Raw genomic sequence first — 26139 nt, forward strand, 5'->3', positions numbered from 1 at the left:
GAGACAGCACTGTCTTCAAAATGATTTCCAGCCTAGAATTCTTAATCCAGCCTGTCAGCTCTGAGGATAACCATATTTTCAGATGTACAGTACCTTGCATCCTTCCTTCAGAAGGTTTGGTAGGGTATACTTCATGAAAAGAATAAAGAAAATTAAGGAGGAAGACAGGATATAGGAATCCTGGACTCTGTAGGATAGAGGCATGGGGAACCATAGGATGCTAGTAAGAGGACAGTGTAGTATGATAGATGTGTATCAGCTGTAGATGATAAGCAGCCGATTGGAACAGATGAGAGGGCTCAGCGATAGTCTTGGAGATGAAACTGATGTGTCTGAATTAACATTTGAGAAAAAAATTTAGGAAACTAGTGGAAGGTTGAATTAGTGATAGGGATGATATAGGGAAAATGAAGCAAATGCAATGATAAGACATTAATTATGGGAAGAACAAAGGATTGTGCAGGAAAGAAAAAGTAATCCTAGCTTACCACATGGCTTAATTGTGAATTGCATTTACAGAATCATAATAATGTAAAGACTGAGTGCTCATCTAACTCTGGTTATCACTGGGAATGATTTTCCCCCCTTCAGGGGACATTTGCATTACCTGGAAATCTTTTTAGCTGTTACATCTTGGTGGGGAGTGCTAATGAGTAGAGGCTAGGGGTGCGCTGAACATCATGCAGTGCACAGGAAAGTTCTTCTCAACCTAGACTTCTCTTCTTCAAAATGTCAGTAGTGCTGAAGTTGACATCCTAACCAAAATTGTGATACAGTTTTGTTGGGTGGATGGAGAGATGAGAAGGGTGTGTAGAATGGGAGTGGGAATGGAGTTAATTCCATAATGGGAAGTCAGTAGAAAATGCCCCAAACTGAGAAAATAATAAATGTCTAGAGTGTTTTAGGGATGTGTTAAGTTAAATAAAATCAGATACAAAATTAGTTTTTTGCAGTGCTGTTTATCCTGTTTTACCACCCAGTGGTCATTCTTAGATGTGGGCAGTGGTCTGATATAGTTCAGTTCACAAAGTTGGTGGTTTGCTCTTCGTAGTCTAATCCAAGCTTGTGCAGTTTGGGATTGAGCCTCAGTGTGTAAACAATTTCCTGGGGCCATTTTCCTGAGCTGCTTCTCTTTAGCTATTTCCCTGATACTTATTGGCTCTTTAGGTCTACACTTTTGGTCCTTTAGTCAGAAGCCACTGTGGCATACACTTCATGTGTCGCTGCTCACGTCTGAGACCAAGTGGCTGAAGGTTAGAAGAAAAAAAAACCAGTGAACATTAGCCCTACTCTGCTGGGAGCACATAGCTCTTGCGATTCAAGAGAAAGTTTCCTGTCCCTTAGAGTTTTAGCCTCTGTGGGTCTCTGTTACACACACTATTGCTGCCACCTCTAACCATGATGGCATTGCTTGTGGGCTGGGGCATGGGAGAATGGAGAAAAGAAAAGGAAAACCCTACTCTCTGCAAGAGTTAGACTCCTCTCTTGACCCTTGAGGCTTGACCCTAGAGGGCTTCTGGGGCTCTCTCTTTCCCAGCTGGTGCTCACTTCTAACCCCCAGTCCGGCCAGGCGACACTAGAGGGTGGAAAAATGGTAAATTCACTTCAGATACTGTCCTCCCCAGTCTTCCTGCTACTGTTTACTTTTTACAGTTTTCAAGTAGCTACTGTATGCTTTTTTTGTCCAGGTTTGATAGTGACATTTTATGGGAGGGACAGAGTGTGCTTGTTCCATCTAACCAGAATAGGACCTACGTAAGCATTTAAAAGATAAATCGTAACTATCAGTATGTCATTCTCAATGTATATGTCAAACAGTTTGCTAGACTATAGGAATAAAAACAGGGAAAGATAGGGTACATTATCTCAGTGAACTACTTTAGAGGAGTTTGTGGACATTGATAGTAAACGCCAGATAATTGTAAAGGAGTTGGGAGTCTCAGAGATTATATAAATCTGTTCAGAGGAGTCTGGTGTATCTACATAAGAGGGGTAATGTTTGTAAGTCATGAAGGATGAATTAGGAGTTTGCTAGGTGGACAAGGGAAAGGAAGTAGGTACAGTATATAGATGACAATTTAAGACATTTCTAAGAATTTGGTATCCCTGGGTATAAAGAGCCCCTTAAAGTAATCCAAGAGGTTATGCAGGTGGGTACGAACCAGATCTTGAATGCCATCTAGAAGAGTTTGGATTTTTTTATTTTAGATAATGCCACCGGGATTGCATGTTACACATTTTGTTCCTGGTGTATGTGCAGTTTAAGCTCCTTTTCCCCATAGTTTTTCTGTATTGAAATATAGGTTAATTGTACCTACATTCATCTTACCATTTACTTATTTATTCCCTTATTGGAATGTTACATTATTTTTATAATTTAAAAGCATGTTTTTTGAACATGAACAAAAAAGGTTGATTTGAACCTTGGAAACAAGCAAAAATATTTGCTAGTGAATAGTGTGAGTGATCAAACTGTCAATAACTAATTCTTAATTTTTAAAAATAACTTAAAAACCTTTGGATTTCGGGGTGCCTGGGTGGCTCAGTTGGTTAAGTGTCTCACTTTTGCTCAGGTCATGATCTCATGGTCCATGGGTTCAAGCCCCACATCAGGCTCTGTGCTGACAGCTTGGACCTGGAGCCTGCTTCAGATTCTCTGTCTGCCTCTCTCTCTCTCCCCACTCACGTTCTGTCTCTCTCTCTCTCAAAAATAAATATTAAAAAATTTAGGGGCGCCTGGGTGGCTTGGTCGGTTAAGCGTCCGACTTTGGCTCGGGTCATGATCTCACGGTCCGTGAGTTCGAGACCCGCGTTGGGCTCTGTGCTGGCAGCTCAGAGCCTGGAGCCTGTTTCAGATTCTGTGTCTCCCTCTCTCTCTCTGCCCCTCCCCTGTTCATGCTCTGTCTCTCTCTGTCTCAAAAATAAATAAACGTTAAAAAAAATAAAATAAAAAAATAAATTTAAAACAACCAATGGATTTCTTTTGTGTAGTTCAATCTGTCTCTCCAAGGCATTTCCAAAAAATTCTATGCAGTGGAAGAAGTAATGGGTGGTTGCTTAAGGAGTGCTGTGAATCCCATTCACTTAGATTTTTAAATTCTGACATCTTAACAGAAAGAGGGGTTTATTGTCTCAGTCACATGTATATATAATATAGTGTATATTTATGCTGTATATATAAAATATGTCCCCACCTTCCTTCAAATGCACTTGGAAAAGATAATTTAGGATTTTAAAAAGTGAGTATACTTTAAAAAGTTATTTTAAACGTACGTTTTAAGAGGTATTTTGAGCTCCAGTTCTGCAGATGGGGGTCTTTGAGAAGTGTAGTCTGTTAATTAAACAAGAGTTGATTTCTTGTCGCTTTGTAATACTTTAAACAAGAAGATTAAGCAGCTAACATCTTACCTATTTGAATGAATGAATATATTTGTACATTATATGCTGTGGCAGCTGGGTGGCTCAGTCGGTTAGGCATCTGACTCTTGATTTCAGGATTGTGGTTATGATCGCAGGATTGTAGGATCAAGCCCTATGTCAGGCTCTGTGCTGTCAGTGTGGAGCCTGCTTGGGACTCTCTCTCCCTCTCCTTTGTCCCTCCCCTGCTTGCATGCACGCTCTCGCTCTCTCAGGCTCGCTCGCTCTCTCTCTCAGCAAAAAAAAAACAATGCTTTTTTTTTTTTTTTTTAAATGTTACCAGTCATGGGAGGAAATCCTAGTGAACGTTGTTTCCTTGCTCCCTTTATTTTGTTAACAAAGGGTAAATGGCCTCTTAAAAAAACTCTATTATGAATGAGATAACTGTGAAAAACTATTTTTTCAGGCTTCTCTTCCTTGTGCAGCATTGGTGATAGAGTGGTGAGCATAGCTGCCTTCCATCCAGACTCCTCTTCCCTACAGTAATGCTTCCAAATTTTCCTTCCTTGATCAGCACTTGGTCCCTTTTTTATGTTGGTGGTTAAAGCAGTTCAGTAGGTTAAATTCGTTACGGTTTGTAAATGTAATTTTAATGTTTTTTGTTTTTGACAGCCGATTTATTTTGCATATTCCCAGCGAGGAAAGAGACAATGCTATCCGAGTGTGTTTTCAGATTGAACTTGCCCATTGGTTTTACTTGGATTTCTACATGCAGAACACACCAGGATTACCTCAGTGTGGGATAAGAGACTTTGCTAAAGCTGATATCCTTTTTTTTACTATAATGACTGTATTTCATTATTGCTAATAAAATATTTTAGTACAGATTTCCTTTTGCTTGTCTTTGAGATTTAAAACTTACTAGATAACTATACTTGGTTTCTAAAAATTGTCAATATAAATAGTAGACACAATTTAATAGTATATTCATTTTTATCTAGAGGACCCTTTGAAATAATGCAGTGATTGTTAGAATTAAATTTGATTTTCTCTTTCAGAAATAACTACCCTGTTTCTAGAACTGACCTCTTTTTTTACTTTGTTCTTGCTGTTCCATTTAACTAGATGATCTTTAATCAAATCACTACCTTTTGGGGATAGAAATTGTTAAATAATTATTGAATATTTAATATGTTAAAAGCAATGATTTTAGTTTTGTGGCAAATACAAAGAAGTTCTTGCTTTCAAAGTTTTTTTTTTTTCCCATTTACAAATAAGATAGAAGCTTGTCAGTTTATTAGTTATAAAAGATATGAAAATTTAAGATTATAAAAAAAGCTGTTAGAAGGCACAAAAACTGGTGAATTGTTAATGGTCCCAATATTAAATGTGTTTAGAATTCAGAGATTTTTTAGGGAAAGCTATATTTGTAAGGGAATGTAGGATTTTATAAAGAGATAGGAGTGGGTAGTATGTTCCAGGTAAAGAAAAGGATTGAGCAAAATTGGAGAGTTGGAAAGAATAAGGGATACCATAGGAAGTAAATTAGTATATATTGAACAGACAATTCTTATGGGAAGATAGTAGGGAATAGGGATGGGAGGTATGTAGGGGGGATTTGTGGGTTCTTAGATCTTGAGCCAAAGTGGTTTTTATTCTGTAGGTCATTGTTTTTAACTGTAAATCATGTATTCGAATGGAATTGTAACCACAAGTTCACTGTACTGTACTAGAGTTGGAGGAAGAATGGAAATAACTCTTGTCCTCAGCTCCTAGCTATAATTCTCCTTGAGTTCCATGAAATATGGGTCAGCCCTGCCCCAGGTCTCTGAAGAAAATGGATGAAACACTTTGTTCTAGATCATTGGTAACCATAAAAATTTTTTAAATTTTTGATCAAGGCTAAGGAATATTATGCAAATCTTTTGAAATGGTATTCAAGACTTAGTTGGCAGGAGAGGTTAAACCATAGGGTGGACTGTCACATTACTTGAGATACGGAGCATTAAGGTCTTGAACCATAGTAGAGGGACTACAAAGAAAAGACTGAAGAGACATTTCAGTGGCAGAAATGATCAGGCTCTTTGATTAAATAATGGAGAAGTATAAATGAAGAATCAAAGGGGGATAGAACTGCTATTGAACACTATCTTTGTTAAAGACTTGGTCATAGGTTCTGTGGAGAAATTATGGAGGACTTCGCTTTTAAGAAGCTGTAATCTAGTGATAGAAACATGATCAAAACAGGCAAATCTGCGTCTGTGATCTATTTTGCATAGACTTAGGGTTCTACCAGAACAACTTTACATACTTTGGGGTTCTGGGCAACATTTTGTGTGTGTATGCACATGAGTTTTAAACTTCCCTTGCTAATTAAAAAAAAAAAACAACATCCAAAACTTTGTTTCGTTATGTTTATTCAGTTGTATAGAGAAAAGCCTTTCTTGCTAATGTGATAGATTTCATTAAATAAGTGAGTGTTTACTCCATGCCAGGCATTATGTAGTGAACAAAGTGGTTTCAGTCCCTGTCTTCAAGATGAAAGAAAGTTATTAGTGCAGTATGGTAAGTTACGATAGGGTACTACTGAAGAGCATCGAGTAAAAGTTGACAGCATAAGTTCTGGAGCCAGTTTACTTGGGTTAGGGTCCCATCTTTGCCATTTACTTGCCATGCGACCTTGGGCAAATTGTGGAGCTTTTCTGTACCTTTGTTTTCTTTTTTATAAATTGTGTATAGCCTTGAGATTTTTCTTTAGTAAGTGCTCAGCAAGGTCAGTATAGAATGGGCATCCTGGATTTTCTCCTGGGTTAAAGTTTTGCTTAGGGATCTATGTTCAGAGAACAGTGGGGCAAAGGAATTTTGGAAATTGCTAAGAGATTGATTAAAGTGATAAGCCATATTGTTTAGGGAAGAAAATAAAAGCAGGAGGAGGGTGCTAATGCAGACAAATGAATATAGTCAAGATCAATGTACAATAATGATATAATGTGAGTTAATTAGAAGAATGCTGTAGAAAGTTATGGTCATGATGTTTTATTTCAGGCAAATTGCGGGAATAGTTTTAGTGATAGCAAGGTCCAGAATGTTGCTATGGGATTTGGTCTGAGAAGTGGGAATGGATAGGACAAGGAATACAAGGAACTGAGGCTACAGCTTGAGAGGAGTTGTCCATGAGGAAATTTGTATCATTATCATTAATTGTATCAAGATATCATTATCTTGATAATGGCAGGATTTTGGAGGACGATTACTGTCTAAATGATGGTTCTACCTAGAACAGATTTTTCATGTATTTGCAAAAATGTTAGTATAAAAAGAGTACTTAAGAAAAATTCACTAGATTATTAAAAAAAAAAGATTATATGTATTCTATATTCTTGTAAGAATATGTTACAAGTGGGGATGTGCTTCAAATTTTTACTTTAATCAGTATAACCTCTTAACTACTGTTGACCCATGAACAATGTGGGGATTAGGAGTCCTGACCTCTGTGTAGTGTGAAGTCTGTGTATAACTTTGACTCCCCAAAACTTAACTGCTAATAGCCTACTGTTGACCAGAAGCCTTACCAGTAAAATAGCCAGTAAACACGTGTTTTGCATGTGACATGTATTATATACTGTATTCTCACAATAAAGTAACTAGAGGAAAGAAAACATAGAAAGATTCTTTTCAGTGTTCTAAGTATATCTTGAACTGTAGTTGGTTCAGTCAACTCATTTTGTGGTGGTTTTGGGTAGAAAAAAATGAGTAAATGGAAAATGTAAATAGTAGTCAGTTGATTTATAATTTCTCTTGTTAAATATTTTTTGTTTTTTTTTTTTAAAGTTGTTTAATGGGTAGAAAAGTAAGATAACACTAATTTATGGACATGGTGATGCACCTTGCAGTTATTAGGAACACTGTAGGAAGAGGAAAGAGGAAGAACTGCAGAAGTATCTTCCTCTCTGAACTATTAGGAGTTCTTTCTGCTTCGTGCATACTTTTGTTTTTCTATGGTAAAAATTTTATTGGAAGAAATAAACATTTATTTAAGATGTATACTTAAGATTAAAAAAAAAACAAAAACCTGTGATGACTTTGATCTTTATTTATTTTTGACAGACAGGAGAGACAGAGCATGAGCAGGGGAGGGGCAGAGAGACGGAGATACAGAATCCGAAGCAGGCTCCAGGCTCTGAGCTGTCAGCACAGAGCCCAACGCAGGGCTTGAACTCACGAGCCATGAGATCATGACCTAAGCCGAAGTCGGATGCCCAACCGACTGAGCCACCCAGGCACCCCAAACCTGTGATGACTTTAAAACACATAAGAGGTTTTACTAAACATATAAAGCCAGACTATTATTGGGAAGTACCTTTCCAGAATGTTAGCAGGCTTGTATAGAATGAAAGGGTTAATGTTATATCCAAGCTTTGTCCTTTTTTCTCCCTTCCCCAATTAAAGGCATTTATGCTGAGATTCTTTTATAGTGAGATTATATTGTAGATTGTATATTGAGGTTAACCTAGTATCTGTCTTTTGATTACAGTGTTGTCCTAGATGGTTGACTTCTTTGGGCTCTTTGAGGGCCTCTATAGTTTTTACTACAACTCTAAAAACCAAAACAGATTGATTGATCTATTTATTTATTTAAATATTTGTTTACTTTTGGGGGGGGAGGGGCAGAGAGAGAGGGAGACACAGAATCCAAAGCATGTTCCATGCTCTGAGCTGTCAGCACAGAGCCCGATGCGGGGCTTGAACCCATGAACCGTGAGATCATGACCTGAGCCAAAGTCGGATACTTAACCAACTGAGCCACTCAGGTGCCCGAAAACAGGTTTTTTTATTTTTTTTATTTTTTATTTTTTTTTAATTAAAAATTTTTTTTTTTTCCAACGTTTTTTATTTATTTTTGGGACAGAGAGAGACAGAGCATGAACGGGGGAGGGGCAGAGAGAGAGGGAGACACAGAATCGGAAACAGGCTCCAGGCTCCGAGCCATCAGCCCAGAGCCTGACGCGGGGCTCGAACTCACGGACCGCGAGATCGTGACCTGGCTGAAGTCGGACGCTTAACCGACTGCGCCACCCAGGCGCCCCAAACAGGTTTTTTTAAATAAAAAGCTATAGAACTTATAAAATTGTTTTCATAAAATGAATTTAATACGATTTTTTTTTTTTAAATCAACTGTCAGTCACAGTGTGAATATAGTGCTTCTTTGAGGGTATTTTGATGTGCCTGTACTAACCAGCTTTTCCACCACCTTTCTTTGCTATTTATCTGTTAATGAAACCTTCCTTTCTATATTATGCTAGCTATATTCCTTTCTATATTATGCATCATTTGACCTTAATACATCATTTGTATATTAGTTTCCTCCATTTTTAGTAGACCACAGCAGTAAGTAGTACTATGGTCTCCGAAATCATGTAGTACTTGATATATGTGGTCATCCAAATGATTGAAAGTATGCTCATATTTCCTGTTTTTAGGTTAACATCAAAATAAAAAGAATAAATGTGTTCATAAAGGACTTGAGGACCCTTAAGAATACATCCTTGGTTTGAGAAACACTGTCATAACAAATATCTTTTCCCACACTTTCCATAATTAACAGTGTTGTAGTGATGAGGCATTTGATAGAGTAGAGTATTGGAAGCCTGAGCATCTACTTTACAGGTTTAGGTTTTATCTACTTAAAAAATAAAAAAATATTTTACTCTGCCCAGTACGGGGGGCAGGGCATGCCCAGTTTCTTTTGAAATAGGCTATACTTAATGCCCAGATTTACTTTTCTCTATAATTCTTAGTAATTCCTCATTTTAAAAATGTTTTTAATTTTAAAACTAGTCAATACATGTGCATGGTGAAGACATTCAACAGTAGAGAATAGTGGTATACATCATCCCTAGTTCTCCTTCCCAGAGGTAGCCACTTTTATTTGTTTTGGTGGTTTCTACCTTTCACCAATGTATGTATACTGTACTTCTGTTTCTTGTGATCAGTTTTAGTATTTGTTGACTCCTGATGTGGTGAATTTGACTCACTTAATGAGAAGTATTTGAGATGTTCACATGGCCCTGAATTTGTGTTAGCATAGAGCTCTAAGACTGACTATGCAAATCTTACTTGATTTGTGTCCAGCTGAATGCAGAAGCTAGCAATGACTTGTTCAGGAGAAAACAAAGAGGGGAGGGGTAGTGACCAAGAAGGAGGAACAAAACTTAGGTGAAGATTTGAGTAATTTCATATAAAATTCATAGTTGATTTAAATAGGTTTCTTTTTATATGTAAGTACTCAAGCTATATTTAGAGAGAAAGTAGCTTCCTTAACACTATGTATACTCTTCAGTCACTGTCCATTTTTGCTGCCTCAAGGTGAAGATGTGGAAAAAATTTTGGATGAATGGAAGGAATATAAAATGGGAGTACCAACATATGGTGCAATTATTCTTGATGAGACACTTGAAAATGTGAGTGTAATAAAAGATTTTTAGTGCAGTCATCACCTGTTTTCATCATAAATAAAATGTATGTGCTGTTTATATAATGTTCTGAACTGAGGTTTGAAAATAGACTTTTAGTGCTGAAAGGCCAAAGTTTGTATATTTTTTCTGCATTCTGAGTCCTAATATTTTATACTTGTAGTATGACTTATTGCAAAGAAATGTCACTTTATTGAAGAAATACTTTAAAATGGGCAGAATGCCCATGTTCATACTGGTATAGTGAGACTTTTAGAAGATACTAAAACCAAGTACTGTATAAAAATATTGGTGATAACAGTTACTTGAAGGAAGGAGAAAAACACCTTTGACCTAGAAAGGAGTGTGGGAAAGGAAGGCAAGTTTTATTTTTACCTCTGCTCATTTTTATAGGTACTACTGGTTCAGGGGTACCTAGCAAAATCAGGCTGGGGATTTCCAAAAGGAAAAGTAAATAAAGAAGAAGCTCCTCATGATTGTGCTGCTAGAGAGGTGAGTTACTGCAGTTTGAAACACGGTAGCATTCGGTGATTATGCTTTGAGTAAAGTACTTTTTAGTCATGGAAACTTACTGTTTGGACCATCTAATTCTCTTTCTAGAACGTGACTGCAAGAAGTAACTTATCTTTTGTAAGGTGACTGTTGATTCTTTTGTCCACATGTATCATTTATTCTTCCCTTATTTGTTTCCGTTTTCTTTTATTGTCCATTTTTAATTCTGTTATCTCTAACTCCTTCTCTACCTTGTTTTAAGATTGGATTTGCAGTTGGTAAAACACTTTGGCATTTACAACCCTTGTTTTATGTTTATTGTCTTGGCTTCCAGACAAGTGCACAATTTGTGCTTCCTTAAGAAATTTACATTTGTTGCTCAAACCCACTCTACCTTCCCACTGCCTGTAAGATGAAGTTTAATTCTTTAAACTATTGAAACTCCATCCCTTATTCCTGACACAAAATTTAGCCATTCCTAAATTTACCTTTATTCTCAGTCAAAAGAATTTATTCTCTGTTACTTGAATTTAACTGATTTGTTTCAGCCTCTAAACTTTGCTTATATTATCTCCTTACTCGGAAAGTTGTCTTTTCTTCCTAACTATTCAAATCCTATCTAGACCCAGCTCAAATTATGACTTTTCTTATTTGTAAAGTGAGGTTTAGCGTGAATAACTTCTTTTTTTCTTTTTTTAAATGTTTATTCATTTTTTGAAAGAGGGAGAGAGAGAGCACAAGCAGAGGAGGGGCAGAGAGAAAGGAGACAAAATTCAAAGCAGGCTCCAAGCTCTGAGCTGTCAGCACAAAGCCTGATGGAAGACTCGAACTCATGAACCATGAGATCATGACCTGAACGGTTGGACGCTTAACCTGACTGAGCCACCCAGACGCCCCCCGATTTTTTGTTTTAATTGAAGTGTAGTTTATACACAGTGTTAGTTTCAGGTGTAGACTAGAGTGGTTCAGAAAATCTGTATACATCAATGCTATGCTTACCACAAGTGTAGCTATCATTTGTCACCATACAACGCTATTACAATACCATTGGCTGTGTTCCCAATACTGAATCTTTTATCCCTGTGTTTTATTTATTTCATAACTGGAAACCTGTACTTCCACTACCCTTCATCATTTTGTTCCTCCCCTAAACCACCTCCCCTGTGGCAGCCACCAGTTTGTTTTCTGTACTTGTGGATCTTTTTCTGCTTTTTTTTTTTTTCATTTATTTATTTTTGGGACAGAGAGAGACAGAGCATGAACGGGGGAGGGGCAGAGAGAGAGGGAGACGCAGAATCGGAAACAGGCTCCAGGCTCCGAGCCATCAGCCCAGAGCCTGACGCGGGGCTCGAACTCACGGACCGCGAGATCGTGACCTGGCTGAAGTCGGACGCTTAACCGACTGCGCCACCCAGGCGCCCCTGCTTTTTGTTTTTTAAAAAAAAAAAATTTTTTTTAATGTGTATTTATTTTTGAGAGAGACAGAGACAGAATGTGAGTGGGTTAGAGGCAGAGAGAGAGGGAGACACAGAATCTGAAGCAGGCTCCAGGCTCTGAGCTGTTAGCACAGAGCCTGATGCGGGGCCCGTTGAACCCACAAGCTGTGAGATCATGACCCAAGCTGAAGTCGGACGCTCAACCAACTGAGCCACACAGGCGCCCCTGTTTTTGTTTTTTTAGATTCCAAATATAAATGAAATAATATAGTAATGTCTTTCTCTGACTTATTTCACCTAACGTTATACCCTCTAGACTATCCACATTGTTGCAAATGGCAAGATCTCATTCTTTTTTTTATGGCCGAGTAGTATTCGTGTGTGTGCGCGCGTGCGCGCACGTACGCGCACATACGTGTATGTACGTACGTGTGTACGTACCCCACATCTTCTTTATCCATTCATCTATCGATGGGCACTTGGGTTGCTTCCATGTCTTGGTTATTGTAAATAATGCTGCAATAAACATAGGGGTGCTTATGCCCTATATTAGGGTATATGTAAAAACACTGCTTCAAATTAGTGTTTTTGTATTCTTTGGGTAAATACTAGTGGAATTATTGGATCATATGGTATTTCTGTTTTTAATTTTTGAGGAACCTCTATGCTCTTTGCACAGTGGCTACACCAGTTTGCATCTCCACCAGCAGCGCACAAGGGTTTCTTTTTCTCCACATCCTCACCAGTACTTGTTATTTCTTATCTTTTTGATTGTGGCCATTCTGTAGAGTGAATAATTTCGAAAGTTCATTCATTTTTTCTTTTTAATTTTAGAGAGCACATGGGAACGGGGGAGAGGGGCAGAGGGAGGGAGAGAATCTTAAGCAGACTCAGTGTGGAGCCCATTGTGGGACTCGATCCCACATCTCTGGGATCATGACGTGAGCCAAAATCAAGAGTCAGACACTCAACCAACTGAGCAAACCAGGCATCCCTAAGGTTCTTTCTTAATTAAAATTCTGTTTATTTTAAAATTTAACCAGTGAGCTCTATCCTATAGTAGTCTCTGAACTTTAATAACAGTTGTTGTCTAGACATTTGCTTGGCATTAATTATGTAGTACCTGTTATACATTGTGGACTGTATTCTTGTTTATGAATTTCTTATCATTTATCACATTACATCTTCCTGAAATTTGAGAAGTTGAGCTATAAGGAAGCACAATATAATGGAGAGAGAACTGCTCTAGGAGTTGAAGATTTGTTCCAGTATGTTTCTAGTAAATGCTAGTCAATATCCTAGAGACTTTGGGTGAGCCACTTAATCTTTGTAAGATACACGTACTATTAAGAGTTATTTAAGGGCTTCATAACTAGAAGTAAGTATCTTTAAAATCTAAGGTGGTAGTGATTAACTTTGAGATATTTTTGAGACGGCAGTATGGATTTTATGGCATATTTCATTTGGACCTGTTGCCTTACTTTGTCTTTACTCAGTATTTTCCTGTAGCAACGTTCACCTGGTTTAAGTTTGGATGTAATTATTGGTGAGTGATAGTAATTAAAATTCTTACAAACCACTAACATATTTATTTAACATAGAAAAACCATTAGTGGTTATTTACTTTGGAGTAGGATTTAAAAAATGATTGAAAATGCTACATTTCTAATTCAGTATGGAACACTTTCTAAGTAAGTATTTGCAATAGCTTATAGACCAATAATACAAGTAAATGAAGGTTTACCCACACCCCTTAAAATTGAAAGGTAACAGGTGAGAAATTGACACATCCTCTAAGACCTTTCCCTTTCTGTGGATAGTAGGAGACTAAATGGAGCGGTTGTAAAGTCTTTCCTTTTATGTCTTCAAATTTTGTGGTCCTCATGCTCATAAGGAAGACAAAATAGAAATCTTAGCATCCTACTTTGAGGAATTGATCAGTAATCCTGTACGTAGAGTTAGACTGGTCCTACAGCAGTATAATAATTGTCTGGGTCCAGAAAAGAGACTACATTAACTGGAAAACAGGCTAAATTTGGTGAGATCAGCTGTCTCTGTAATTGGATCTTTCTGAGGAAACTTAGAGAACATCAAATATTTAAATTTGCAGAGCTGAAGTAGTACCCCAGACCCAAGGGATCATCTACATCTACCACTAGAACCTTCCTTCTGACAAATTTTATACACTATATTGTAAGAGGCTGGGTGATGCAGAAATATAGGATATGGGGGTGGGCAGAGGCAATTAACCTGTGAACTGAGGCACTCAGTTTTCACTTCAGTTTATCTTGTTTGTTTTCTACTCTGAAATACTAAGATAAAAGATTGTCCTATTCATGTGGTGCTAATTTCAGTAATAATTCTAGATCACCATAATTTGTAAGAAAGTAAAAGTTTATTAGGGCATGGGGAATGAGAGAATGGAGTGTAGATGATAGGATGCTACAGAGAATCTTGTGGGGAGGGATACAGCCATTATGGAAGAGGATCAGCTCCATTTTATAGGAGAGGAACTGAAACAGATCAGTTTAGTAACATGCCCAAGGCCTCACAGTGAGCAGCAGAACAGGGATGCAGAACCTTGGTTGGGCTCTGGAGTCCATGTTTCTGACTACTACAATATAGGCAGTCAAGGAATATTTGTAAATGGGTATTTCTAAATACACACACAGATGGAAACAGAAGGAATTTGTGATTTTTAAGTACTGTGTATCTATTTTCTAATAACGTTTACCTTTCTCAGGTGAATATGTATAAGTTGTTTTGTTTTGTTTTTTTTTCTGTTTTAGAGCTTTTGCCTTGCTTTGAGGAAAGCATAGGTATTCTTAGAAACCATAGACCCTTAATTTCAAGGAAAGACTTTTTCCTTTTGATAGTAAGAATTAATCCTTTTAAACTTTCAGATCTAAGTAACATCCTCTTTTAGCTGATAAAGGAACATGTCAGAAAAAAAACTTGTCTTTAATTTTTCTACATTTTTGGATTAGAATTTGATTTTTATTTTTGGTTTTTAAATGGTTGCCTTTGTTATAAAGAGAGAAAAATTTGGGGGTTAAGGTTGAGCATTCCTATATTAGTCCAGTCAGGCTGCCATAACAAAATACCACAGATGGAGTAGCTTAAACTCAACAGAAATTTAAGTTTTAGAGGCTGAGAAGGCCAAGATCAAGGTTCCTGGTGAAGGTTCTCATGCTGGCTTGCAGGTGGCTGCTTTCTTGCTTTGTGTTCATGTGGTCTTTTTCCTGGGTGCCTGTATGAGTGCAGAGAGCTCGCCCTTTGTTGTTGTCATCTTATAAGAACACCCCCAACCTTAATGTCCTTATTAGACCCCCAACCTTATGTCCTCATTTTACCTTTATCGCCTCCTCACAGGCCCTATTTCTAAATACAGTCAGTCGCATTAAGGGTTGGGCCTTCAACTTAGGAATTTTGGTAGGACAAAGTTCAGTGCAAAGCAGCTGCCATTTTCGAGTTTGAAAGTGTTCAACTAGCAGTCCTAGACTTGTAGTGTATGTTTCTGCCACTTGGTGGTGCTGCAGTATAACAGAAGCAGTGCTGTGTGGCCCTGGTGGGAGTATCACCAATGTCTTAGTTTAAAACCAGATTGTTATTTTTTGTAGGAGTTCATGTTAATATTACAGTTTTCCTTTTAATTTTCACTTGTATTAACCTGTCAGGAAGTGTCCTATCTGAAAGTTTTTAGCTGCCATTAGACTTAGGCTAATGCTTTAAACTTTTTTTTCTTTTAATTTTTTTTTCTTTTAAGTTACGTGTTTCTGTCATGAGTGTTTAAGCTTGTTTTAAGTTGCTAAATAACATTTTAATTTGGTTTATTATAGTTAAGTTAATGTTGTTATTTCATTATATGTGGCTGTCCAGAGGTGTTTTGTTAAAGCAGAATCTGATCCATCTTATAAGAACTGTTTATGTGATCTGAGCTGAAAGAAACACTGACAAGCAGGTTCCTCAGGGACAAGGTATGAATAATTAATAGAAAGCTTAGTGCCATCTTTTTTTTTTTTTTTTTTAGTTTATTTATTTATTTATTTATTTACTTACTTACTTATATAATCTCTACAGCCGACATGAGGTTTGAACTCATGACCCTGAAATCAAGAGTCATGGGCTCCTCTGACTGAGCCAGCCAGGTGTCCCAACCTTAGTGCCATCTTGATTAGAAATTTCCTGTCTTTAACCTTTTGGTTCACCTTTGTTAATTGGGTTCTGTTACCTTTTTTTAAAAATTTTTTTAATTTATTTTTTTTGAGAGAGAGAGACAGACAGACAGGGTGTGAGTGGGGCATGGCAGAGAGAGAGACACAGAATCTGAAGCAGGTTCTAGGCTCTGGGCTGTCAGCACAGAGCCTGACATGGAGCTCGAATCCAAGAACCGTGAGATCATGACCCGAGCCGAAGTTGGATGCTTAACCCGCTGAGCCACCCAGGCGCCCCAAGTTCTGATTACTTTTATTCAGTGAAGTAGATTTAGGACAAGGATGGGAAAATGTTTTCTAGAGATTGTTGAAAGGATGTGTTAGGATAACTTCAGTATATTTTCATTGTTAATTGTGGTGAAATACCAGTTGTTGAATAAGCAAGTGATTCCTGTGTTTTCAGGATTTCATTTTGTTGCTTACTATTTAGCAAAACAGTATATTTTATTGTAATGAAGCTGACTTTAATATGCATTTACATAACTTAACCTTGATAGAATTTGTACAGAGGAACAATTGGTTGGTTTATTCTACTTCTTCCTATAGGTTTATAAAAGATATTAGATAATAGGGAGAGGATTTCATTGTGCTGGTGCTCTTTGGGCAGCACATTTTTTAATCTTACTTAGGGATTTTTATCTGATACCATTTGAGAAGTTAATGCTATTCTCTGTGCCAGGAAAATTAACTATGTACTATAATACAGGAATGGATTTGATCCATAGAAGATGTGGTATCAAAATTTTTGTCTTTGATGTCTGTGTATGTGAGTGAGCTATTAAAAGCTTTTCCTGGTAAATATGATGAGAATGGATACCTAACTTTATTTTTTATTTTGAGAGAGAGAGAGTGTGTGTGTGTGAGTGGGGAGGGGCAGAGAGAGGTAGAGAGAGAATATCTATCCCACCTGGGGCTCCAACTCCTGAACCGAGAGATCATGACTTGAGCCGAAATCAAGAGTTTGGTGTTTATTTGACTGAGCCACCCAGGCGCCCCTGGATACCTAACTTTAGAGGCAAGTCAATCTTCATCACTTCTAGAATTGGGAGTTTATATCTGTTACTTTATTATATTTGTTCTAAGTTTGGTTGTACAGGGTTTGAAGCTATGTTTAGCGCTGATGGCTCTTTTCATTTTACCTCATATTGTACCACTTCCTCCCATATGATTCTTCAGCTATAGTCTTTCCCAGCTCTAAACGGAATGCCATTTTCCTATCTGGCAAACTCCTATTCATCTTTCAAGTCCAGCTCAGGTGTATCCAGCGGACTAGAGTGCTGTCCATGACACCTTCTTGAGATAACCACCCTATTTCACAACTCACACCTTACCTTAACCCATGACTGAGTTATGTATTCCTACAGTATCCACCTACCTCTTGGCATGTATATTGTATTACAATTATTTTCTTTTTTAGGCTGAGTTCCTTAAAGAGCAGTGCTTGCTTTATTAATTTCTGAAGTCCGTGTGTAGGATGGTACCTGTTACTTATTAATAAGCACACAGTACATATTTGAATGCACTAAATGCATTACTATTGAGATAATTACAAGTAGTATAGAGCAAAATAAAGAACAGTAACACAAAGAATATATTTGCCTATTAATATTTTGCCATATTTGATTTATTACATTTGATACATATGTGTGTATGGTTTTTATTATTGCTGAATAATTTGGGAATAAAATGCAGACATAATGCCCCTTAATCCCTAAATACTTATGCATGTAAATTTTTTTTTAAGATAAGTGTACTCTTTTGGCAGTGGGGGGAGAGAGCATGTGTGCACATGTACGCAAACCAGTGAGGGGCAGAGAGAGAGGGAGAGACAATCCCAAGTGACAGCCTGATGGCAAGGCTTGATCTCACAAACCATGAGATCATGACCTGAGTTGAGATCAAGACACTTAATCAACTGAGCCACCCAGATGCCCCTCTTTCTTTTTTTTTTTTTCCTTAAAAAAATTTTATGTTTTTAAAATTTTTTTATGTTTTTTGAGAGAGAGAGAGAGAGAACACAAGTAGGGGAGGAGCAGAGAGACAGAATCTGAAGCAGGCTCCAGGCTCTGGGCTGTCAGCACAAAGCCCAACACGGGGCTCAAACTCACGAACCATTAGATCATGACCTGAGCTGAAGTAGGGCACTTAACTAACTGAGCCACCCAGGTGCCACTCTTTCTTTTTTTTTAAATACCAAGTATATACATGCACACCCAGTCTGACATTTCCAGAAGTAGGAAATACAAGTAATGTTTCTCCTTTTTCTGTATACCACAGAACATTTTTCAAGTGAGTATATTCACCTTGCTTTTAAGATAAGGAACAAAAGGTTTAGCATACTTAGGAATTTATAGAAGTGAGGTGTCATGGAGGAGCCTAAGTTGGGAGTCATGGACTATACATGCCTGAGAGAAGGAGAGATGTGCCTTTTTTGAGGAATGTAGAAAGATGTACATCGAACTGACAAGAGAAGGCAGAAAGATGAAAGAAATGAGTAGGAATAGCTCCTCTACACCTGGATCTTGCAAGAGATTCAGCCCTGGCCATGTGTTTTAATATCTTCTGCCCCACTGGTTGGTTAGGAGATGCTGAAACCAGAGGGAAGGACTTACTACAGTGTAAAAGATCCTCAGTGGACTTTAGACACTGAGAATCCAAAACCTTTTTGATTGGGGGGTGAAGTGGAGAAGGACTTAACACATGTTATTTGAAGAAGAACTTTAAGGCTAGAAGAGATGAGTAGTTTTTTTATTTTACACAGAAGCCCAATTTGTTAATCAGAGTAAGTATGGTTTCTTTGGTTGAAGGAAGAGGTGAAGGTTGGATGTAACACCAATTCCTGAGATGTATGTTCTCCCAGTTCCTCCTCCTCCAGCCCCTGAGGGAAGGCAGTTTTAGAACCATGCGTCTGTCTTTTCACTAGTTTTCAGTTCTTTTGCGTTTGCCCCCCACTCACACACAAAAGAGGTTGTAGCTCTACTTTTGAAATCTGTCCGTAAAAAAAAAAAAAGTTAGTATTAATCACAATTCAATTTTCATGTTTGAAAAATAGTTTTATTTGTATAAGAGTTTTTAAGTCTGTAACTTGGTGTATGTGTAGATTCATATGTGCTGTTAATAAAATCTTATGTGGTCCCAGCTTAAGAGTTCTGGACCCAATTACAATGAGTGTGTGTGGTGGTGGAGGTGGGGGTGGCTGTTGTTCTCACACCAACAAGCAATTGACAGACACTGGCTGCGTGTCCTATAATTCAGCTCAATTCTGAGTTTGTCTACCTGGATAGAATCAAATCCCACAGGTTAAGGGACTCCTACAAGACTGCCCTTCACTTCAGATGACAGTCATAAGTCCAGGTTGTCATCTGTATTTCTGACCTAGATTGGAGGTTCCAGCGGCCCCCCTCCTTGGGTTCAGTTAATTGCTAGAATGGCTCTTAGAACTGAGAAAAACTGGTTTATTTAAAAGCATATATAACTCAAGAACAGCCAGATGGAAGAGATGTAGAGGGCAAAGTATGGAAAAAGGGTGCTCTCTCCTACTGCACCACTGTTCCCAAATCTCCCATGTTCATTAACCCAGAAGTCACCGTCCAGTTCCCCACCCCTCGGCCTTTTGGGTTTGTATAGAGGTGTCTTTGTGTAGGCAGTCTTGATTAAATCACTGGCTGTTGGCTTTTTGAGCTCAATCTCTAGCCTTTCTCTCCTTCCTGGTGATGGGAGGAGGGTGGGGGTTGAGGGTGGGACTGAAAGTTCCAGTCCTCTGAACTTGGTTGGTTCTCCTGGCAGTCAGCCCCCATCTTTAGGTAGGGGCCAAAAGTTACCTCATTAACATAACAGAAGACATCCTTGTGGCTTTCATGCTTAGGAAATTCTGAGGGTTTTAGGAGGTTTGTACCAGAAAGGTGATGAAAACCAAATAATATATTTTTCTTATTGTAAACCGCAGTATCACACATCTTCCTTCATTGAATAGGTGAAGAACTTAGGCTCAGATATATTAAAGGGGTTTATCCATAGTTGAACAGTTCAATAGAGGCAGAACTAGAACCCTAGAGCATTCTGACTTCTTGCCTAGTGTTTTCATGCCTTTACTTGCCTGGATATTTCTGAGTTTTTGCCTTTGAAGTAAATTTTAACAAACTGGAGGTCTAACAGCAGCAATTGAAAATCATCATCCAAATTTATTTCCAGGTCTTTGAAGAAACTGGTTTTGATATCAAAGATTATATTTGTAAGGATGATTACATTGAACTTCGAATCAATGACCAGCTTGCTCGTTTGTACATCATTCCAGGAATTCCAAAAGACACAAAATTTAACCCAAAAACCAGAAGAGAAATTCGGGTATGTAACTGAAAGAATTTTCAAGTTGCTAGACAGTATTTAAGTTGCAATTCAGTGAAGTAGGAAATTGCTTTTAGAAACTCCTTGATGATAATTCAATGAATTCTTTTCTTCTGTCTCAGAACATTGAGTGGTTCTCCATTGAGAAATTGCCCTGTCATAGAAATGATATGACTCCAAAATCCAAACTTGGTTTGGCACCTAACAAATTCTTTATGGCCATTCCCTTTATCAGGTATGTCCTTGTTTATCAAAATACTAAAGTAATCTTCATAATTCTGATAGCTTCTTTACGTAGCCCAGTTCTAAAAGTGAATTCTTAATGTTTCCATAGGCCATTAAGGGACTGGCTTTCCCGGAGATTTGGAGATTCCTCAGACAGTGACAATGGATTTTCCTCTGTGGGTAGCACACCAGCTAAACCCACTGTGGAAAAATTGAGGTAAAGAAATACATTCATAGGATTCCTACCTCCTGATAGTTTTTTTTTCTTAATTTTTATTTATTTTTTGAGAGGAGAGAGAGAGAAACAGAGCACGAGTGGGGGAGGGGTAGAGAGAGAGAGAGGAAGACACAGAATCTGAAACAGGCTCCAGGCTCCAAGCTGTCAGCACAGAGCCTGACATGGGGCTCAAACTCACAGACTGTAAGATCATGACCTGAGCCAAAGTCAGACACTTAACCAACTGAGCCACCAAGGTGCCCCTACCTTCTGATAGTGTTTAACACTAACGTATTACTTCCAAAGTTTCTAGAGGTGTTGAATTCTTTTCTGTAGGTACTATTTTGTTACTAGTCTCATAGATAATAGAAATTTTTTTTATAAAGGGTTTTTAATGAGGTGAAAAAGGTTAATTGGAGTTGGAAAGGAGCTTCAGGCTCATTTTAAAATAGTATACACAAGAGGGTACCACCTTTTTAGATGGATAGAACATGAGGAAAAAAAATCTGTGTGTTTATAGTTACTTCTCTATTCTTACATCCTACTTTAAGAGGAAGTTGAATCTGAAGGTGGTTGAATGGAAGATATGTTGAGGTTTGTTTTTGTGTAGGGAGATGAGTGCAGATGAGTAATTTGTTCAGAAAGATAGAACTGTGAAGACGTGGGGTGGCTTCTCTTCTTTCCAACATAGACTGTTGTACTGCAAAAAGTGACTGTTATGTGGACAGGAACCACAAAGAACATTTTCTTGGTTGGAGCTTAATTGTATCCAAATCAAAATTACAGAGTAGGCTGAGTAAGGAATTTTGTTAAATAAGCATGTATGTTTGTAATAAGCTTGCTAGAACTTTGTTAGGTTCAGAGAGAGTTGCATTTTACATTTTCTTTAATTTAATGTTCTGTTTTCATCCCAGGGCTTCAAAAATTAAACAGGAGTAACCACATTTATAGTCAATATTTTTAAATACATAGGGAATATTCCATTTTAGCTGGGTTTTATGAGGACAGGAGTTTGGACTAAATGCCCTGAGAATCATTTCTGCCTTTCAGAACCTATGGTTATAATCACCACATTATATACTACTAAAGTAAAACACTGTAGAAAAAGTAGACAGGAGTGTAGGCAAAATTAAAAAGAGACAAACATGCAGCTAAAAAGTTATGAAATAGTGACACTGTTTGGAAAAAAAATTGTATGCTTATTCATGTTTGGGTCCACCATAATGTGTGATAGGCCTCCCCTATCTTCTAGTCCTAAGCTTTGTGGTCCTGGAAGGTGGAATAAGGACATAATAAAGCAGCTTTAACCAAATTTCAAGTTTCTTAGGCGGGGACAGTGTGTTTTTAGCATATAGACTAATGTCTTTGGTGATGTGTTAGAGGAAATACCTGAATTTTGTCTCAAGAAAGTAGGGATGCTGCAATTTTATTAGAATTAAAATAAATTTTTTTTAATGTTTATTTTTGAGAGAGAGAGAGAGACAGAGTGTGAGCCGGGGAGGGGCAGAGAGAGAGGGAGACATAGAATCTTAGGCACGCTCCAGGCTCTGAGCTGTCAGCAGAGTCCCAATGAAGGGCTCGAACCCACAAACTGTGAGATTATGACCTGAGCCGAAGTCAGACACTTAACCCACTGAGCCACCCAGGCGCGCCTATTATAATTTTTTAATGGGAAAGGAGAAGAACTCTCAAGTATTCAGAAGCAATCACTGTAATGCAGTTCTTTGGATCAGTGACTCTGGACTGTATTATACATGTAAATGGTACTGTAGAATATTGGTTTTTTTGTTTTTTATTATGGACCAGTGCATGAGTACAACCTTTTACAATCAAATTCTTTCATATAAGAATTTGAGACCAGACCTTTAATTTGCTCATCTATTGTCTTCAGCTCCTTAATTTTTTTTGCCCTAGAATATAGCTTAAATTTTCAGTTCCTCTTCTACTTCAAATTCCATACTTTAAACATCCTGGTGAGAATGTGAGTTACCTGTCCTATTAAGAAGGAATATCCACTTACATTTGTTAGTTTCAACTAAATTTGGAATTATTTTCTTGAGATTTTTAAAGGTATGATCAGTTATAGGGGGAGGTAATGTGGTTAATTTAGAAAAGTTTGGGATTAAAAATAATACTTAGTTCATTCAAAAAGTAGTGAACACCAGGCCTTCACTGACTGTGTCCTTACGTAAGGTATATCCCAGTGCAGGGAGATGATAAATAAGAAGGTAAAGTTTGTAATCTGGTGTTAGAAGAACTTTAAGTGAAAATTTTCTGATCTGAATTTTATTTTTTAAATCTTGGTATAGTCGAACCAAATTCCGCCACAGTCAGCAGTTATTTCCTGAAGGTTCTCCTGGTGACCAGTGGGTGAAACACAGGCAACCACTGCAGCAAAAGCCATATAATAATCATTCTGAAATGTCTGACCTTTTAAAAGCAAAGGTGAGTGATAATACATTTAAAGATTTTTCTAACTTTAGATTTGATTTTGAAATGTATCTGAATTGAAGAACGGCAGATTAACAGTTAAAGAGCTCTGAATTGTTGATCAACGATTGCTGCATTCCTGACTTGTGATTTGAAGCACGGCTGAGTCTTCTTAACCTTTACAGTTTTGCTGTAAATCCAGTGTAGTAAGTAATCAGAATTAACATCTGACTTTGGTATATATGCAACCAGTGAAAGGTTTATTGTTGTATTGAATTTAGTGCATGATTATACCACACTTTATTTATCCATTCTACTCTTAATAGACATTTTGGATGTTACCTGTTTCAGGCTTTTATAGACAATACTACTATGAATATTTCTGTACATATCTTTGGATGAGCATACACCGTTCTTTTGTGTATAGGTAACAAACAGAATTTTTGGATCCCTGGATATACCTGTGTTCTTCAGTATATGCTGCAAACAATATTCTCAAGTAATTTTATATCCCCAACAAAATATATGAGAGCTTGAGTTGTTCCACATTCTTACTAATTCTTGGTATTATCTGCCTTTATCATTTGAGCTACTCTTGTTTATTTTTATTCTTTTAAAAAATATTCTGGGTTCATCAAAATTACAAACTTTTTGCATTGAAAAGTACAATTAAAAGTGGTTATAGTGTTAAACTTTATGTATATAGTACCACGCTAAAAAAACAGATACCCGGAAGAGCAAGATAAAATTGAATTAAAAGTGTGTGGTAATACGAGTTTCTGAAAGCCTATTTCCTTACCATCCTTTTTTTTTTTTTTTTTTAATTTTAGTTTTTATTTTTATTGGGAGTATAGTTGACAATGTTACACTAGTTTCAGGTGTACAACATAGTGATTCAACATCTCTGTATGTTATGCTATGCTTACCACAAGTATAGCTACCATTTGTCACCATACAGCCACCATACAGCTCCATTACAATGTGATTGGTTATATTCCCTATGCTTTGCCTTTTATTCTTGTGACTTACTCCATAACTGGAAGCCTGTATCTCCCACTCCCCTTCACCCATTTTGCCCAGCCCCCTACCTCTCTTCCCTCTGGCAACCATCAGTTTGTTCTCTGTTCCTTATCATTCTTGAAGTTAGCTTACTGTTTTCAAGCTATTTTAGGAACTGCTTAATTTTTTCTGTAGGTATTAGATAGGATATAAATAAATGTATTTTGGTATATTTTAAAATGTAAAATATTTTATTCACACTGCTTTAGTCAGTTCTCTTAACTGTCCTTTCAAAACCTCTAAGGGCAAATTAATGTTTAAAAACTATTTTGGGGGGCACCTGGGTGGCTCATTCTGTTAAGCATCCAACTTCAGCTCATGATCTCAAGGTTCGTGGGTTCGAGCCCTGCGTTGGGCTCTGTGCTGACAGCTAGCTTTGGGTTTCGTGTCTCCATCTCTCTCTGCCCTTCTCTTGCTCATGTGTGCTCTTTCTCAAAAATAAACATTTAAAAAATTTTAAAAACTTAATTTTAAGTTAAACTTAGATATTTTTTTGGTAAGAAAATTAACTCATGTTAAAGCACTACAATTGCAAGATGTCATCTACTGAATGTTTAGGCTTTGGGTCTAAATTTAGGGATAATGGCCTAAACGTTAAGAATACTGGTCTTGGGGCACCTGGGTGGCTCAGTCGCGTCTGACTCTTAGTTTCGGCTTAGGTCATGATCTCATGGTTTGTGGGTTTGAGCCCTGTGTCAGGCTCCATGTGGAAGTGCGAAGTCTGCTTGAGATTCTCTCTTTCCCTCTCTCTGTCCCATGGGTGTATGTGTTCTCTCTCTAAATAGATAAATGAATGAATTTTTAAAAATTCTCTCTTTCTTTCCCTCTCTCTTCTTCTGCTTCTGCCTTACTTCCATGGACTCTCTCTCTAAAAAAGAAAAAAAATACCCCGCTCCCATTTTTTTTTTTAACTCAGGCATTGTAAACAAAATCTGTAGATAGAAATGGGATAAGGCAAGATTGCTAGGGACCTTGTATTTGCCATTTCATACCTTTAGAGGAGTCTTGGCTTTGTGAAGCACTGTCTTGTATAAGAAAATATTGATATGGTATGGTTCCCCAGTGTTTTAGGAAAATTTTGGGGGAGGACTTTGATAAATTCCTAATCAACCAGCTAAAAAAAAATCTTTTTTTTGAGCTTTTTTTTTTTTCTAGCGCAGGGCTCAGTCTCACATTTGTGAGATCATGACCTGAGCTGAAATCAGGAGTCTGATACTTAACCAACTGAGCTACCCAGGCACGCCACCAATCTTTATTTTGTATAAAAGAGATTATTAGTTTAAAAATGCTTTTTTGTTTATTAATAATTTAAAGCAGATTTTAGGTAATAGTTGATCACGTCTGCTACATATTTCTTGTCCTGAGAACTGTGGCCAGTGTACCTTAGCATTCCCCTCACAGAGAGGTGTTTTTTATTTTTTGTTTTTTTTTTAAGACAGAGATTGTCAGATTGGATTTAAATGTTTATTTCTGAGAGCGAGCCTGTGCGGGGGAGGGGCAGAGAAAGAGAGGGACAGAGGATCTAAAGCAGGCTCTGTGCCGACAGCAGTGATCCCGATGCAGAACTCAAACTCATGAACTGTGAGATCATGACCTGAGCTGAAGTCTGACACTCAACCAAGCCACGCAGGCATTCCTAGAGAGGCTTCTTTGACCGTTGCTTAAGGTTTTCAGACTTGTTCCTCTCCCCGCTCCCATTCTTTTTTTAACTCATGCATTGTAAACAAAATCTGTAGATAGAAATGGGATATGGCAAGATTGTTAGGGACCTTGTATTTGCCATTTCATACCTTTAGAGGAATCTTGGCTTTGTGAAGCACTGTCTCCTATAAGAAAATATTGATATGGTATGGTTCCCCAGTGTTTTAGGAAAATTTTGGGGGAGGACTTTG

General features: G+C 37.6%; 1 protein-coding gene across 1 annotated transcript in view; it reads left to right on the forward strand.

The window, feature by feature from the left end:
• The window catches only part of DCP2 (decapping mRNA 2), a 49415-nt gene that overhangs the window by 12460 nt on the left and 10816 nt on the right, over nt 1-26139 (forward strand). The window contains exons 2-8 of the mRNA XM_042945299.1: nt 4030-4181; nt 9691-9818; nt 10224-10322; nt 20164-20316; nt 20439-20551; nt 20651-20758; nt 23068-23203. Of these exons, the coding sequence (XP_042801233.1) occupies nt 4030-4181; nt 9691-9818; nt 10224-10322; nt 20164-20316; nt 20439-20551; nt 20651-20758; nt 23068-23203 (889 nt within the window). The remainder of the gene's footprint in view (nt 1-4029; nt 4182-9690; nt 9819-10223; nt 10323-20163; nt 20317-20438; nt 20552-20650; nt 20759-23067; nt 23204-26139) is intronic.

Source organism: Panthera leo, chromosome A1 (genome assembly GCF_018350215.1).
Source record: "Panthera leo isolate Ple1 chromosome A1, P.leo_Ple1_pat1.1, whole genome shotgun sequence".
NCBI lineage: Eukaryota > Metazoa > Chordata > Mammalia > Carnivora > Felidae > Panthera > Panthera leo.